This window comes from Emydura macquarii, unplaced genomic scaffold (assembly GCF_026122565.2).
Source record: "Emydura macquarii macquarii isolate MOO-44397 ecotype Brisbane River unplaced genomic scaffold, CSIRO-AGI_Emac_v2 contig_3530, whole genome shotgun sequence".
Lineage (NCBI taxonomy): Eukaryota > Metazoa > Chordata > Testudines > Chelidae > Emydura > Emydura macquarii.
The window spans coordinates 3433402-3450078 of NW_027133667.1; the positions used below are offsets into that span (position 1 = coordinate 3433402).

General features: G+C 40.2%; 1 protein-coding gene across 5 annotated transcripts in view; it reads right to left on the reverse strand.

The window, feature by feature from the left end:
- The window catches only part of TRIM24 (tripartite motif containing 24), a 117306-nt gene that overhangs the window by 50560 nt on the left and 50069 nt on the right, over window positions 1-16677 (reverse strand). For all 5 annotated transcript variants that reach the window (XR_010917642.1, XM_067536072.1, XM_067536071.1 and 2 more), the window contains exons 2-3: window positions 7065-7183; window positions 1328-1475 (exon numbers count right to left, since the gene is read on the reverse strand). Coding sequence is in view for 4 of the 5 variants with exons in the window: in XM_067536072.1 (XP_067392173.1) it covers window positions 1328-1475; window positions 7065-7183 (267 nt within the window). In the remaining variant the exon portion in view is untranslated. The remainder of the gene's footprint in view (window positions 1-1327; window positions 1476-7064; window positions 7184-16677) is intronic.

Here is a 16677-nt window from a genome sequence, read left to right on the forward strand (position 1 = left end):
AAATGAGTTGGCCCTCTCGGTTTAGCTTCTAGTGGACAAGCATCAACAGCATAAGATATAACACCATGAGAACTGCATGCTCAGCACCTTTGAAAAGTCAGATAATTTGTTAGGAATCTAAACCTGATGACAAACAGTTAAACTTGGAACTCCAGTTACTTAACCAAAACAAGTTATAGCAAGGAAAGTTGAGAGCTAAACAGTAGAGAAGGCAAGTAGTAGGGACTGAAAAAACAAAAATTGCAGTTTTTACTGCTTTCATCTTCCTGTGAGCACAGCTTCCTACTACTATTGACTCACCTGTATCCTAAAAAAATAAAAATCAAGATTAAACAGAACCTTTTAGCTTCATTTTGAAGGTAAGCAGCTGGTTTGAAAGCCACCCTTTTGCTATGAAGTGGCAAAGGTAGCCAAGCTCATGTTTGTGGGACATGTGGGGCTAGCAGAGATGGAGAGAATGAGAGCAGTGTGAACAGGCCAAATGTGTCCAACAAACCTATTCACATTTTAGAAAATTTTTTTGCAATAATTATATTTAAAGTAGCAAAACGTATTTATAATCTTCTCCCTAATGTTTTCTCAGACTTCTAATAAGTACTTTTCACAGTGCTTAACATAATAAACCTTTTTAAAATAAAGTAAAATTATAAACTAAAGCTACACGCTTTAACAGCAGTAGCCATGCCAGGATGTGCATTAGTAGCTAGAGGTGCAATTCTTCAGCAGCTGAATGCTAAAGGAAAGCACCAATACCCTATTGCCACACTCTATGTGGTGGTGGCTTATTGCAGTAAATTAATGTTAATATTTAGTAGAGCTCTACGGTGTGGGAGTTGACTATTCGAAAAACTACTTCCTCTGCAGTCAATTTGGGAAAGGCTAGAAAATAGGTTAACGCAATTTATAGACTTGGACTATAAGGTCAGAAGGGACCATTATGATCATCAGGTCTGACCTCCTGTACAACTTCACCCAGCCACTCCTGTAATAGACTCCTACCCTCAGACTGGGTTGCTGAAGTCCTCAAATAATTATTTAAAGACTTCAAGGTAAAGAGAATCCACCAGCAAGCGACCTGTGCCCCAGGCTACAGAGTGTGAAACAATATCTTAAGCATGGATTTTCCTCATTTTTCCTGATTCAAGTCTCTCTAGACCAAGCTCACACCTAATGTAATCCCTTGACTTCAGTGGAGAATTTATCCCTTCATATTTAACAGGGTGGAGGGTTTCTTAAATTTACATACTCCTAAAGTAGTATGCAGACTTAAATAAAATTATCCAAGGCAATTTTGCACCCAAGTGAAGAAGAAAGCAAAATGTGTTACCTGGTGATACTTCTTCTTTCTGTCTGACTGTATGGTCCTTTGTGAATTTAACCCTTTGGTGAGCTCTGATGCAGGTCTTGCATAACCATTCTACACATTCCACACAAAAGCCATTGGCTTCTGCATTGTCTTCACAGCTTGTGCAAACCTGACAAGGGGAATATAACAACAGTTAAGATAAATTAAGTAAATAAAATATTAAAATAAAACTATACACAAGTTGTAGATGAATCTTGTGCATTATTTCTGGAAAGTGAGTCAAAAGGAAGAAAATACTTGGAGATTTTCATTAAATGTGACTTGCAAAGAAAAAAAAAAAGGCTCATGTCCTTTTTCCCCACTCTTTGTGATAAAGGGGACCAGAAAGTTTTTTTTTAAACCTATTTTTTAATTTTTTTTCTACATTAAGAATTCAGGTTTTATTCTAGACTGCAAGACTATGGAGAACTAAAAAAATCAGCGATATCACAAAAGCCAAGAAAATGAAAAGAACAATGTACAGAGGAAGTGAGTTTTAGTCATACTGTTTAGAACTTTCTATTTGTTCTCCTTGACTCCTGCTTAATTTCAATGACATTTTACATAAAGGTAGCATTGTTAAAGATTCAGCACCTTTAACTAAGGTGTTAGAATGGGCAAGGAAACATGGGCAAGTTAAAGGGGACGGAAGGAAGGGGAGATCTGACATTCTTGTTATTTCCAAGTGAAAACCAAGCCAATATGGGGGGGAGGGGGGACCTTAAAAAATTTCAGGCATCCTTTTATTTGTCAAAGCAGCAAAAAGGACAGAAGCCATTTTTTTTCCAATTTAAAAAAAGTCTAACTGTAACTTGTTACAAGTCAGAACATTTAAATGAGTTCAAAGGATTTCAGAAATGAAGTATCTTCCTAGCATTTCAACCTTTTTGTCTACTCATTTTTTGACACATTTTAATTTTCTCAGCTGGTAAAATTTATGGCTGGAATGACCTACCAGCCTCTTCAGATGCTGTTCAATAACTGCCAAGCAGACACTACTAAATGAACTAAAGCTTGACTTCTCCTTCATGGGACAAAGCATATACTATCCTTTACTTGTGCCGTGTCCTAAAACACCAAGCAAAAAATCAGAGCTATCAAATTATATTTCATTAAAAAATAAGAACCAGATGCAGTAATTCATGTCCTCACACAACGCTTAAGTGGTCACCAGTTTTGTTTCAATCCATTTTCCATTTGAAACGTGACTTTTCAGACAAAAATGGGACTTTGTTAAAACTGTACAATACTCTCAGGAATTTTTCTACAAAAAATAAAACATATCCTTAATGTTTTTCAGAATTTTATTTTAATAATTAGGAAAACTCTTCGCTATCTGACCTCTTCTACATGCTCGTCTTTTTCCTCTTGATCAAGATTAGAAGGTAATTCTATATTATTAATAATTATGCTTACAGGGAAAACCAGTACCTACTCTACTTCCCCTTACTAGTTGGTATTAGCTCACGGTGCTCATTCAACTCTTACTGGAGCTTCCATGAAAGTTGACAATACTCATCGTGTCACAGAAGGTCCCTAAATATTTTATCTTTGTACATGCTTGTTTCTGTTCATAAAAAATTTAATTTACTTTTGAAAATCCAGATAAGGCGATGTCCCCTTAGAAGGCCCTCGCTACAATCAAGCAAATTACATTTAAAGTAGCAAAGGGGTAGAGCAAACAAAAGTTTCCAATTTAGGAAGAATGCCAAGAAGCAGGTAAATCCAGAGGACTATTCAGTCACCCAGTGTTCTAAAATTTGCCAGTCTTAATTGGTTGCATCTAATTGCCAAACCAAAACGTAAGAACAAAAATGAAACTAAGTATTTCAAAAAGTTTAAAAATGCCATTTCTTGGCATCTGTACTGTATGTTGATTTAATGTGAATAATCCAACTTTCAGATAGCAAGTTTGGGATCCTTGTCCCTTTATGATCAAATTCCAGAGCAGTTCCATTCAAACAAAACAGAACTGTGCATCAGGCTGGACTGATTTAAATCACAGTGATATAGATCAGCAAGCAGGAAACCTTGACCTAAATCAAGGATTTTAATCATGATTTGCATTTATATTTTTAGTTCTTTTCCTAAAGAAAGGTTGGTTCACATTAGTTGGTAACCATTAAAACATGTTATTTGCAACTAAATATAGTCTTTACATGAGTTATAGAGTTTACACTAAATTTGGTGGTTCTTTATAATAACCAGGAGGCATCTATGTATGCACATTTATTTAAGCAATTATATAGCTTAATTTATCTTCATTCAGATTTCCAACATAAAAAAACCTAAAAATTAACAAAGGGTAAAATGATGCATTTCTTTACTATCTAATTAACTTTTTGTGTGTGGTTTGTGTCAAGCCCCATTTAGACAGAAATTCAAATTCAATTAAAAATACACAAACAGCATTTTAATTTTTCTTATTAAATAAATCTACCTTAAAAGTGCTAGATACATAAAAAAGAAGTTTATCCAAATATGCTTGTCATTTAAAACTGATTTATGAAACAAAGGAAGTATCTGTAGTTAAAAAATTGAACTGATGGTTTCCTGTTACCAAGTCCTTCAAAATTTTGGAAGGAGTTCCTCTTATGCATAGATCTTATTCACAGACTGGGAGAAAAAAAACAAGCTTCCTGCTTTTTCAACTTTACATTGGTCTCTTAACTTTGAATCAATTAGTCACTGAAGTAGTTAAATAAAACTGAAAGAAATATCCACTTTATACCTGCAGAAAAGGCTACTGCTGTCAAAAGTTTTAGCACATCAGACTCCGGTTCCAGGTCCTTAGCCAAAGAACTCCACCAGTTTAGTGGTTTGGCTCTCTAAGCTTTGCAGCGAACATGTATTGACTAATTTTTTTATTTAAATAGTTTAATAGATCATACTAAGTTTAGGCATTAACATAAGGGTGTCAATTTCAAATTTAATTTTAACCAACAAATCTGCATTTGACTGAAATTTTAAAAAAATCCAATTTAAATTTAAAAAACCTAACTTTTAATCCCCCCTATGATGCATAGTTTCTTTCTAACTCAAAGGAGGGTAAATACCTACATAGGGCTTCTCTTGCAGCCCACTCAGACTATCCAGCTTCCAATGGAGGACTTTGAAGCACTGGTTGAAGTGCTCTTGGTTTCTTTGGGTCCCTCCCCAACAGAGCAGGACCAGAAGGCAATCGGAAAGACTTAAAATCCAGAGGAGAAGGGGGATCTGTTTTCTAAGCCATAAGCCTATATTATTGATTTTCAGAAACGCCCAGATGCTAAGCCATGACTCCTGGAGGACGTGCACAAACTTAGGAGACTCAAGACCTTGGGAATGACAATAGGGTCCTTCAACACAGATCTTGTGATCTCTGCCCCAGTCAAGAAAACTGCAATGCCTGAGATACCTGTGATAGAAAGCTGGAAAGAAATGACAAAGAAAAAACCCTTGATCTTGTCACTAAGATTAACTCAACTAGTTCTGCCATAGCTCTTTGAATTAAGGTTTTGGGACTTTTTAGAATCATACTAATGTAGGGTTGGAAGGGACCTCCAGCTGTCATCTAGTCCAACCCCCTGTGCTGACACAGGAAAAAGTAAACCCAGATCATCCCTGACAGGATCTGTCCTTAAAAACCACCAATGATAGGGATTCTACAACCTCCCTTGGAAGACTAGCCCAGAACTTAATTACCTTATAGTTAGCAAGTTTTTCCCAATATCTAACCTAAATCTCCCTTGCTGCAATACTCCAGCTGAAGCCTTACCAGTGCCGAGCAGAGTGGGACAATTACCTCCCATGTCTCACAAATGACAATCCTAATGCAGCCCAGAATGATATTAGCCTTTTTTGCAACTGCATCACAATGCTGACTCATTCAATTTGTGATCCACTATAACCCACACTGCTTGTTACAAAACTGGGAACGAGACAGAAATATGGACTCCCATAAATTTAAGAAAATTTGGGATTACCTCTGAATGGTATCAAATTCTTTATGACAAGAACTCACTATCTTCTTGCCTCCCCTTCCAATCAACAAACTCACTGGAAAAGCCATCTGATTAAAGATAAGGTGACCACATTTCCAATTCAAGCAGTGGTTAATCACTGCATAATTAAGGATGAGGGGTTGTTTTGGGGACTCTATGGGCGATGCATGCAAGATTTGCATGACCAAAAACATTCCTCATTAAAAAAAAAAAAAATTATTCTATTCCTACACAGAAGGAACACAGATGTTGTCCAAGCTTTTGTAGATCTTCACCCGAACCTCACTTTCCAGCCAGGTTCACCAGATTTTATATCACCATATCTCAGAGGTCCAGTTCCCACGCTGGCTGGGAAACTGAAGGAAGATAACAAAAGCATAAGTTTAAGAACCTCACCTACTTGAGGGTGAGGGGAAGGAGACATACAAGGTATATTTTTCCCCCTCTACTAGAAGTTTTGAAACAAAAGATTGTGTGGGATAATTAAATAAACCCTAAAGATTGCCAGAATACAAAATAGATCAAGACTCGTGATGCACTCTTTATATAAAAAAGGCACTTTCAAAAACATCTTTATTTTAAGAGAATAGCATACAAATATATCTCTACAGTAGGGTCTTGTTTTTAAATTAGTAGAGAATTGCAAAAGTAGTCTTCTTGCTGCCATTATAAAGGAAGTATCTATGTAGAAAGAGGTTAAATGAGTTAAAAATCTTTTCCGAGAGTCTAACAAAGTCTGTATATAAAGCACAGAGACTACCATCTTGGCACTAACCCAAAATGATGATAAATTTTAATGCCAGAAGTTCCTAAACTGTGGCCATACGTGTCGCTGGCTATTTACTTGGTGTTGCTTCTTCTTGTATCCGGCTGCTAAAATGTATTAAAAGAAACTAAATATACATAAAAACCCATTTTGTGATTGTGAATGGAAAGGGTAGTAAACCACAGACACAAAAGAAAGATATGACCACACTATGACATTTGAGAACTTCTTGTTTAATGAACCCAGCTGTTTAGTGCCATGTTTCGCTAATGTTAATTAGGTTTTATTTTCCCAGTCCTGATCACACCAAGTTGAGTTTTACACTAAAGATAGAACAAGAAATAATCAGCTTAATCTGCAGCAAGGGAGATTTAGGAAGGATGTTAAGAAAAGCTTTCTAACTATAAAGGTAATCAAATTCTGGAATAGGCGTGCAAGAGGTTGTGAAATCCCCATCACTGGAGGTATTTACGAACAGATTAGACAACACACCTGTCAAGGATGGTCTAGGTATATAGTTGGTCCTGCCTCAGCACAGGCAGCTGGATTAGATGGCCTATTCCAGCCCTACATTTCTATGGTTCTATTATTCTACGTCATTCTAGTCTCTTCCGGTTACAGTTCTCCCATTTAGGGTTCTCCACTGGAAGTGCTCTGTCTTGGGTTCAGGAAATTTCACATAGTAAGAGAAAATATGTATTATTTCTCTCATTTTGGCATCACCATGTGGTCACTTCATTTCAGGATTTAAAAATATTTTTTTAAGATACTACCACCACTCCCAACACACCAACTGATTTTCTATGGCAGTCATAAAATATGATGCATGGCTATTTAAATGCTCTTTCTACCTTCCCCTCTTCCCCCCAGCCCCAATACAAAATAAGCAATACAATCCAAACAGCTAGCAGCTCAGGATATACCTAGGCATCCAAAGGATGCTGATGGGGTTACATTTTAATGTACTCACCTGGTTTGACTTTTCCACTGTACTGCTGGGAACCTCTGTGGTGTCCTTCACAAAAAAGTTATCTATGATGTGTCTCTCTGCACATTCCTGGCTGCAAATTGGACAGCGGATAACACCAACTGGAAAGAAAAATAAAGAGGAAGTTCAAGTGGCAAGAAATTAAGATTTTAAGCTTACCATTTTATCAAATAATTTCAAAAATAATTTTTATAGAGGTGTACTTTTCTGAGAAATTTTCAGCTAATATTTCTAGGCTAGTAGAGTCCTTGTGATAAGATGCCAATTCTTACCCACTGCAACCCTCCCCCACTTTGGGTTTCTGCCTGAAAGTCACTGAGCACCTGGACTCCTAGTAGGATTCAGACACACTTCATTTTCAATAATCAGTTTTGTTGTCAAACATACTGATTCCACCCCTTTGCTACTCAAGAATCCATGTCTTCCCATCAGCGGTTTGTTGCAAAATGACTAAAGAGTCAGTTTGTAAAGGTACCAGATACACTTGGCAGGCCCTGAGGTATATACAGTAGAATCGCAAAGATATGAACACCAGAGTTACGAACTGAGTGGTCAACAGAACACCATGTGAAACTGGAAGTAAGCAATCAGGCAGCAGCGGAGGAAGGGGGGGGGGGGAAGCAAATACCTGTCCTATACTGTGCCTGTATTGTCATCTTCAGCATACAAAACAAACAGCTCAGACCACAGGCTGCTTCACCCCCCCACCCCTCCCAACCCTCGCCGCTCCACCACCCTGGAAAAGGGAAGCTGTTTTCACCACCACCCCGTCAGGAGAGTCAGTCCAGAGCCCTAGAAAGAAGCTGCCACAGGGAGCTACTGATCTGCTGCTGTTGCAGCCAAAATCTGGCCTGGAACTGCAGGAGCTGTGCTCTGGAGAAGTTTTAAAGGGCCACAGCCTGTGCACCGATGCAGCCCAAGCTTTGCCTGTGGCTGCACTCCTGGATCCTGCCAACACCTCTAGGAGTGCAAGGAGCAGGGAAGAGAGGGGCACTGGCAGGGGGCTGGCATCAACCTTCTGCCATGTGCTGCCTCTGGAGCATGGCAAGCAGTGCACAGACCTGAGTGAGCCCGGGGCAGAGGCAGTTGAGGGCTGTGGCTTGTAGTGTCAAGGGTGTGGGGCAAGCCACCCCAGTTCAGCCCAAAGGCAAGAAACAGGAATAAGGCAGGGAACTGCTTGCAAACCAGGCAGTGCTTCCAGGTGCCACATTTGCAGAGATCTCTCCCAACCTCAGATGGAAGACACTGAGTGAAGGGTACTGTGTCAATGTTTTGTTCAGAGTTACAAACATCCTCCATTCCCAAGGTGTTCGTATCTTTGAGGTTCTACTATAACTGCAATAGTGCTGTGATGGATATGCAACTGTTGTGTAATAATCTAAGAATACTGATATGCAATTAATTTTATGAATACAATATACCATCTGGTCAATGAGAAGTTACTGTAGAAGACTTTCCTATACCAATTAATAGGAGGTTTTGGGAAAAGCAAGCAGGACAGCAACACAATAGCTATAGATAAGCAAATCTCCCAGGGCAATTACAAGACAATGGCATGCTTCCAGGCTCCAGCCCAAAGTGAGACACACATTTTACCAGTCTGAAAACTCATAGATCAAAGTTAAAAGAGCTGTCAATTGTCAGGGGGGCAAGTTAACACAGAGAGGCTCTGTGGAGTAGACAGTTGGGACCTTCCCCAGATCCAGGGAATAGTAAGCCTTCGAGAAAGTCAGGCAAGAAAATAGACTGGCTTGTTTTCTTAAGATCTATTTTCTCTTAATTGCTTTGGTTATGCTTTAAGAAAGCTCTCTCTCCAAGGTAAGTAACAGCTAGAGACCTGAGAGAATGTGCACTTAGAAACACCAGGAGGGGCCAGAGGGGCAGTTAACTTGATCAATTATGACACCTGGTACACCATTCCACAGTGAAGTCTTTTAAACTAAATATAATAAGATGTAGAATTAGAAATTTATAATTCTACATTTGCTACATATCAACTATCTTTCACATTGTCAGTGCTCTAAACTCACCTTTTATACAAGCCTCCCCATAAAATTCTGCCAATGTATCTTAACATGTGTTACTAACTTCCTTGCTATACAAGAATTAAGACTTATCATACAAGCCCACTGATTTTCTCAGAGTGCCTTTGTGATCTGGACATACATTTACCACAGACTATACAAAGTTCAGACTTGTGCACTGCATCTTGCCTCCACTTCGTGACATTTAAATTTGAGTTTGACAAAATATATTTACTTCTATGAATACGATAGTAGATATGCTAAGCTCTTATTTCAGGCCCAAAATCTTTCGCAAAGAGGTAAGATGAACAGTTGACTCATTCCAAAGACACTTGTGCTGCATCACTAGATGTACATGTGATAGCTTCCCTCTTGGCCAACAGACCAGGGACTGACCTGGGTATCTCTAGAGCTGAAAGCATGAGATGCTACAGCTTGAGCTAAATAGCCAACACTTTATAGCTGTGGGCTGTAACTACTCATTCACTGTGGAACAGCACATAGGAGGATCTGTAACACACATTCACCAATGGATTACACACACACTTTCTACATGCTGGTCAAAACTGCATTAGAAATGTACTGCCATCATTCTGGATATAACTCAGGAACTCCATTTTCAAGAGGTCTGATAGCTGCCAGAACTTAACTCCAGAACTTAATGCTAACAATAATGAAACACAGGCCTGGTCTTCACTACAAAGTATGGTGGATGTAAGACAAAGTCAATGTCTTTGTGCACCTCTATACTTAAATTTGTTTTTGGCCAACATAAGTGGCCGTTACAGCAACACAGTAAAGCCACCTCCCTGAGCGATGTGAAGTCATAGTTGACCTACTGAGGTTGGCACACTGCATGACTTGCATTGACCCTAAAAGTCCTCCAGCAACTGTTTCAATGCCCATTCCCTGCAACACTGACAACTTTGGTCACAACTGTAAACTCCAGGGATCATGGAGACTGGAAGACACTCTTTAAAGTCCCTTGTGTATTTTTTAAATGCCTTTTGGAAGTTGCCCACCTTGGAAAATACACCAACAACTATCCTTTGTTGTGTGCACTGCCTAATGTTTAAATGTAAAGATGGTGCCCAGCACAGTCCCAAGTTCAGACGCAGGTATTGACTTCCCATTGTTTTACTCATACGGAAGTATAACAAAACAGAGGTAGAGTTGGCATCTGCTTTTCATTCCCATCTTGGGCTAAACAGGTGGTGGAAGAGTGGTAGGGTGGGTGGGTGGCCATGCAGATCAGTTTATATACATAGGAATGTCCCTTGTATCCTTCTGAAAAATCTTGAGGAAACGTTCATGGCAATACTCAAATTCTCTCCAGAAGGTTTTTAGGGATGGTTGCATTATTTCTCTATCTATGGTAGGACACTTTCCCACGCCACTCTGATGAGCTCCGGTGGCACCACTGAAGTAAACAGGTTAGTAGTGTTACGGGAAGATTGTTAGCCCAGCATCACCGCCAGTAATTGAAATATCGATTATTATGCTTATTGGCACAATCAGCAATAGGGCCTTTGTAACAACCGTAGCATAACTAGGCAAGTTGGAGGGAGGGGATGAGTGAACACAAGAGTTGAGCATGACCTTTTTGCCATCCTATTGAGTTTTCTTTCCAGACTGCTGAAGTGTGCGGTTTTGAAAAACAGGAAATCTAGCTATTTTTGATGTGGAAATACAGCTGCATAGCTAACGGCTGGACAACTGCTTGCTTATTTTTTTTATCTGATTGGCATCTTAACACTTACTAGCATAAAAAGGGTAAACAGCTCTGACTGAGTCAGATTTGACCTTCCAGACACTTCTTGAGATCTCCAGCAACAGGCGGATGGTTGGCCACCCGAACCTTATCATTTGAACACTCGAGACAAATCTAGGCCAGTGTTTCTCAATCTTCCTGATAGGAGGAACCAGCTTCCTATACCGTCAGGGAGATCTCAGGCTTCTTATACTGTGTCAGGGAGATCTCAGGGACTGGTGCCAGTCCATGGACCAGTCGTTCTGAAACACTGCTCTAGACTATAGGTAACTATTGATTTGAGGTGTTCTAACCTTTAGCATATCTGTGTGCTTGTGATCTACTAAAATAGTAATTTTGGATGAAAGCACTCTGGTTTGTGTCAATCTTTTAATCAGAGGGATGTGCTGTGTCTCCCCTTTGATTTATTCCTGATAACGCCTCACAAAGAGTTGAGAGAACCCCGGGTAATAGTAGCTTGTGCGCCGGGGGGTTTCCGGACACCAATATCACTTGGGTTTTCTGTGCCTTTGTTACCCTCAGTACTGAGAGATCAGCTAAAGCCACCACTGCCTGTGAAAAATAGTGCCATTACTGAGTACCATTGCCCTATACTTGTACCTCTGGAATAGGGTCTGAAATTTTAGTGCATCATGCAACCAAAATTCCTTTTCCTCCCTACTGCTCCACCTTGGTGGGCTGTACTCACCACGGCTGTGGCTGGAGAGTGAGTGATGCTATACAGAGGTGCTCCAAAGCTGAGGCGTTAATAAGCATGCCTTATTAAAAGTTTTTATGGGACTAAGGCGAGGGAGTTCTGCCTTATCTTTCCCTTTCTGTTGTGACTGTAAATCCAATCCAAAAACTGTCTGTTTTTAATCAGCCATTGCTGCCATTGCGGCCTGGAAGTGTGCTCCATCCAAAGCATGCCTGACCCTGATGAGGAGGAGAAAGAAAAGGACTAGTGGATGACGTGTTCAACAAGATCCTGCAAGCCAGTGCTACAGACACTGAACAAATGGCCTGGAGGGCCAACATAGCAGACAGTATAGAGAACTCCATAGCAGCAGCTTCTTATGCCTCTCAACATAACACAGCTTAATAGGCCACATCCTAACCTTACCACTCCATGCTAGGGGACAGCAAGAAAAATTACAGCTTCACATACACATACACTTACATCCAGTAAGAGCCACAGTTGGTGTATGTGTAGTATGTGTTTGCTGCCCTTCCAATTTCAAAAGACTCATTCTGTTAATTTATGTTTAAAGTTTGTATTGCATTGCCTGTTTTCCACACATTGTTTTTGCCAGTCAAATTTCTATTTTTGGAGAATAAAATTACCTTCATTAGTTCAAGACACATATTGCAGAATGCATAGCAGTACTCAAAACACGTGGTATGTGTAAATGTGCAGCAGGCACTACACAATTCTTAACAGAAACCAAAGCTCCAGGCCTAGAAAATACTACTCCTATGGTTGATCGGAGAAGTGGTCTTACAAAGCCTCCTTCAACCATGTAACTCCACATAGAATCATAGAAGACTAGAGTTGGAAGGGACCTCAGGAGGTCATCTAGTCCAACCCCCTGCTCAAAGCAGCACTAACCTCAGCTAGATCATCCCAGCCAGGGCTTTGTCAAGCCGCAGCTTAAACACCTCTAAAGATAGAGATTCCACCACCTCCCTAGGTAACCCATTCCAGTGCTTCACCACCCCCCTAGTGAAAAACGTTTTTCCTAATATCCAACCTAGACCTCTCCCACTGCAACTTGAGACCATTGCTCCTTGTTCTGTCATCTACTACCATTGACAACAGCCTAGCTCCATCCTCCCTGGAACCCCCTTTCAGGTAGTTAAAGGCTATTAACAAATCCCCCCTCATTCTTCTCTTCTGCAGACTAAACAAGCCTAGTTCTCTCGGCCTCTCTTCATAAGTCTTGTGCTCCAGCCCCCAAATTATTTTTGTTGCCCTCTGCTGGACTCTCTCCAACTTGTCCACATCCTTTTTGTAGTGGGGGGCCCAAAACTGGACACAATACTCCAAATGTGGCCTCACCAATGCCGAATAAAGGGGAATAATCACTTCCCTCAATCTGCTGGCAATGCTCCTCCTAATGCAGCCCAATATGCTATTAGCCTTCTTGGTAACCACTGCAGAACTGCTGCCTAGCTCGTCAGTCCCCAGTCTGTAGCTGTGCATGGGATTCTTCCGTCTTAAGTGCAGGACTCTGCACTTGTCCTTGTTGAACATCATCAGATTTCTTTTGGCCCAATCCTCCAATTTGTCTAGGTCACTCTGTATCCTATCTCTACCTTCCAGGGTATCTACCACTCCCCCAGCTTAGTGTCATCTGCAAACTTGCTGAGGGTACAATCTACTCCATCCTCCAGATCATTAATGAAGATGTTGAACAAAACCGGCCCCAGCATCGACCCCTGGGGCACTCTGCTTGTGACCAGCTGCCAGCTAGACATGGAGCCATTGATCATTCCTGGTGAGCCCAATAATCTAGCCAGCTTTCTATCCATTTTATCGTCCATTCATCCAACCCATACTTCTTTAATTTGCTGCTAAGAATACTGTGGGAAACTGTATCAAACGCTTTGCTAAAGTCAAGGTATATCACATCCACCACTTTCCCCACATCCACAGAGCCAGTCACCTCTTCATAGAAGGCAATCAGGTTGGTCAGGCATGACTTGCCCTTGGTGAATCCATGTGACTGTTCCTGATCACCTTCCTCTCTTCAAGTGCTTTAAAATGGATTCCTTGAGGACCTGCTCCATGATTTTTCCAGGGATTGAGGTGAGACTGACAGGTCCGTAATTCCCTGGATCCTCTTTCTTCCCTTTCTCAAGATGGGCACTGTATTTGCCTTTTTCCAATCATAAGGGACCTCCCCCAATTGCCACGAGCTTTCAAAGACAATAGCCAATGGCTCTGAAATTACATCAACCAACTCTCTCAGCACCCTCGGATGCATTGCATCTGGCCCCATAGACTTGTGTGTCTCCAATCTTTCTAAATAGTCCTGAACCTGTTCTTTCAGCACTAAGGGATATGTTCACCTCCTCCCCATTCTGAGATCTTATAATGGCCCCTGTGTCTGGCTGTTCAAAGTCAGTAGACAGCTGCTCCACCTCCACTCTGATGGAATCTTTTACCCCTTTGCCTCATAGATATTATGCAGGACACAATAGTCAGCTATAACCATTGGGTTATTTTTCTCACGGAGATCCAATCTAGACAGTAAACACCACAGACATCCCTTCAGTCTACCAAAAGGGCATTCAGTCATTCTGCATCAGTTGAACTGGTAGCTGTATGTTTCCTTGGTGCTCTTAAGGTAGCCAGATGTAACTTCATAAGCTGGAGAAGCAAGGGGCAAGGCTGGGTTCCCCAGAATCACTATTGGCATTTCAATAATCGCCAATGGTAATATGCTATTTGGGAAAACATTCCTGCTTTCAGTATTCTAAACAGTCCTATCTTCTTAAAGATGTGAGCTTCATGCACCTTCTCTGACCACATTGATATTGGTGAAGCATCCCTGATGATCTACCAATGCTTGCATAAGCATAGAGAAATATCCCTTTCTGTTGATATACGCTGTGGCAAGGTGCCCTGGTGCCAAAATAGGGATGTACATGCTGTCTATCACCCCACCATAGTTCGGGAATCCTATTGCTGCTAATCCATCCATTATAACCTGCACATTGCTGAGGACTGTCACTCTATGTGGCAGGAGACCATTAATGAACACACACTTGCAATTAGTTGATAAGAAATCACTTTGGAGTTGGAAAATCCACAGTGGAAGCCATTGTCATGCAATACAGCATCGCAAGTTTCCAGAGTGCGATTGCCTCTTGCTTCTCCACTGCCATGGAGTGCCATGGTGTCCCTGCATTAGAGGGCTGGGGGAAGCTCAGCATGCAGATCTAGAAATGTGGCCTTTCGCATCTCAAAGTTTTAGAACTACTGCTTCTTGTCTCAAATCTGCATTACAATTCGATTCCACCAGTCAGCGCTCGTTTCTCAGGCCCAGACACTGAAAAGTGCCACATGGGTTTGTGGGATTTAAATAAAAGGCACACAAAATTATGGGATACAGATGGCATTGTGGGATGGAGAAAGATGCATGCTGAGAACTTGACCCTACTTCCCACAGACTCCTGGGCAACAACTTTCTACCCCAAACAAAATGTGAAAAATTCCCAAGAGGTGGTATTATGCCTGACTGTGATGTATAGTACAATGAGACACCTATCCATATTTCATTGCACTTTTCAGCCACCCAAGCGCTCCTGGTAAGTACACGCTGCACTGACACATGCAGCTAAATCTGCACAAATGAGCAATATGCAACTTTAGCATCTGTATACCGATGTAACTTGAATCAACCTAAATTTGTAGTGTAGACATGGCTAAAAGGATATGTTTTTAGCTGCACAAGGAACTCTTCGAGTTATCTTAGTTTAAGTGAGATCAGCCACACTGTGAAACAGTTGAGCTATACAGAATGGTTGTGTTACCAGCTGATGAACTGTAGAAACTTGATCTTTAGGTCCTACCACCTGACAGGCCAACTAATTTGAATTAAAAGCACCATCACCTTGAGATAGAGGTTTCTCTGTGTGGATGGGACTTGAGTTAGGGGCAACACTCAAGCTATAACTTGGATTAACTCAGCAGGGAAGACGGGGACAGATAAAAAATAGATGACTTTATAAAAGAAATGTAATTAAAAAATTGGATATTTTAATTTACATAAAGTAAGCTTATTTTTAAAAAAATCTATTTAAAATTGAATTTGAAATTCTAAAACATATCTTAAAGGCCTAAACTTATTATACTATCTATTAAAACTAGTCCAGATCAGTGACTAGTTGATTCAAAGTTAAGAAACCATTTGGAAAACCAAACAAGAAAGCTTATTTTCCTCTATCAATCTATGAATAAAACCAAGGCGTGAGAGGATGTCTACAAGTTCCAAAATCTTTAAGGACATGACAACCAAAAACAATCAGTACAATTCATTAACTACAGAGACTATTTCCTTAATCAGTTGGTTTGAAATTCAAACATGTTTTGATAAACTATTTTCTTATGTATCCAGCACTTTTAAGGCTTTTTATTTAATAAAAAAAATTAAAATGCTATTTTTGTACTTTCAATTGAAGTTTCCATCCAAATAGATCTTCACAGAAATCATAAGCAAAAAATTGCAAACCTGTTTTAAAGAATCAACTTCACTTTAGGAAAATAACTAAAAAGTACAAATGCGAAACATGTGAAAACAGCATGAGATTAATAGATTCTGGGTTCTTTGGGGGTTTTTGTTTTTATTTACCTTCCAGTACCTGAGCCTTTGGAGTGCACTCAGGTCATGTTTTGAAACTTTCTGCAACCAGGAAGGCTTGAAACTTACTTTTTTAAAAACATGAAAGCTGAGATTCTCTTGTAACCACAGGGACTTCAAAGAAAAACCAAAACAAAAAGCCCTAAACATTTTGAGACTCTCGATAAAAAACTGGCTTGTTGGCATAAATAATTTCTACACACCCCATCTGCAGTGTATGGATTCAAACAGCATACAGGAAATATGTTGCCCATCAGAATACATTCTATTCTACATAGGTTATACTGTACTCACTAATATCTGAGTGGCTTCCTGCAGCGCATTTATCAAGGTGACCAATGTATGGGACATTCGATCTTATCCTCTCCTCAAGTAGGGAATGGTGTGTTCAGCGTAGTGTTTTGCATTGATTTTTTTCAAAATGTACATGTTGCACTTGGAGTGGAAGGTAGTGA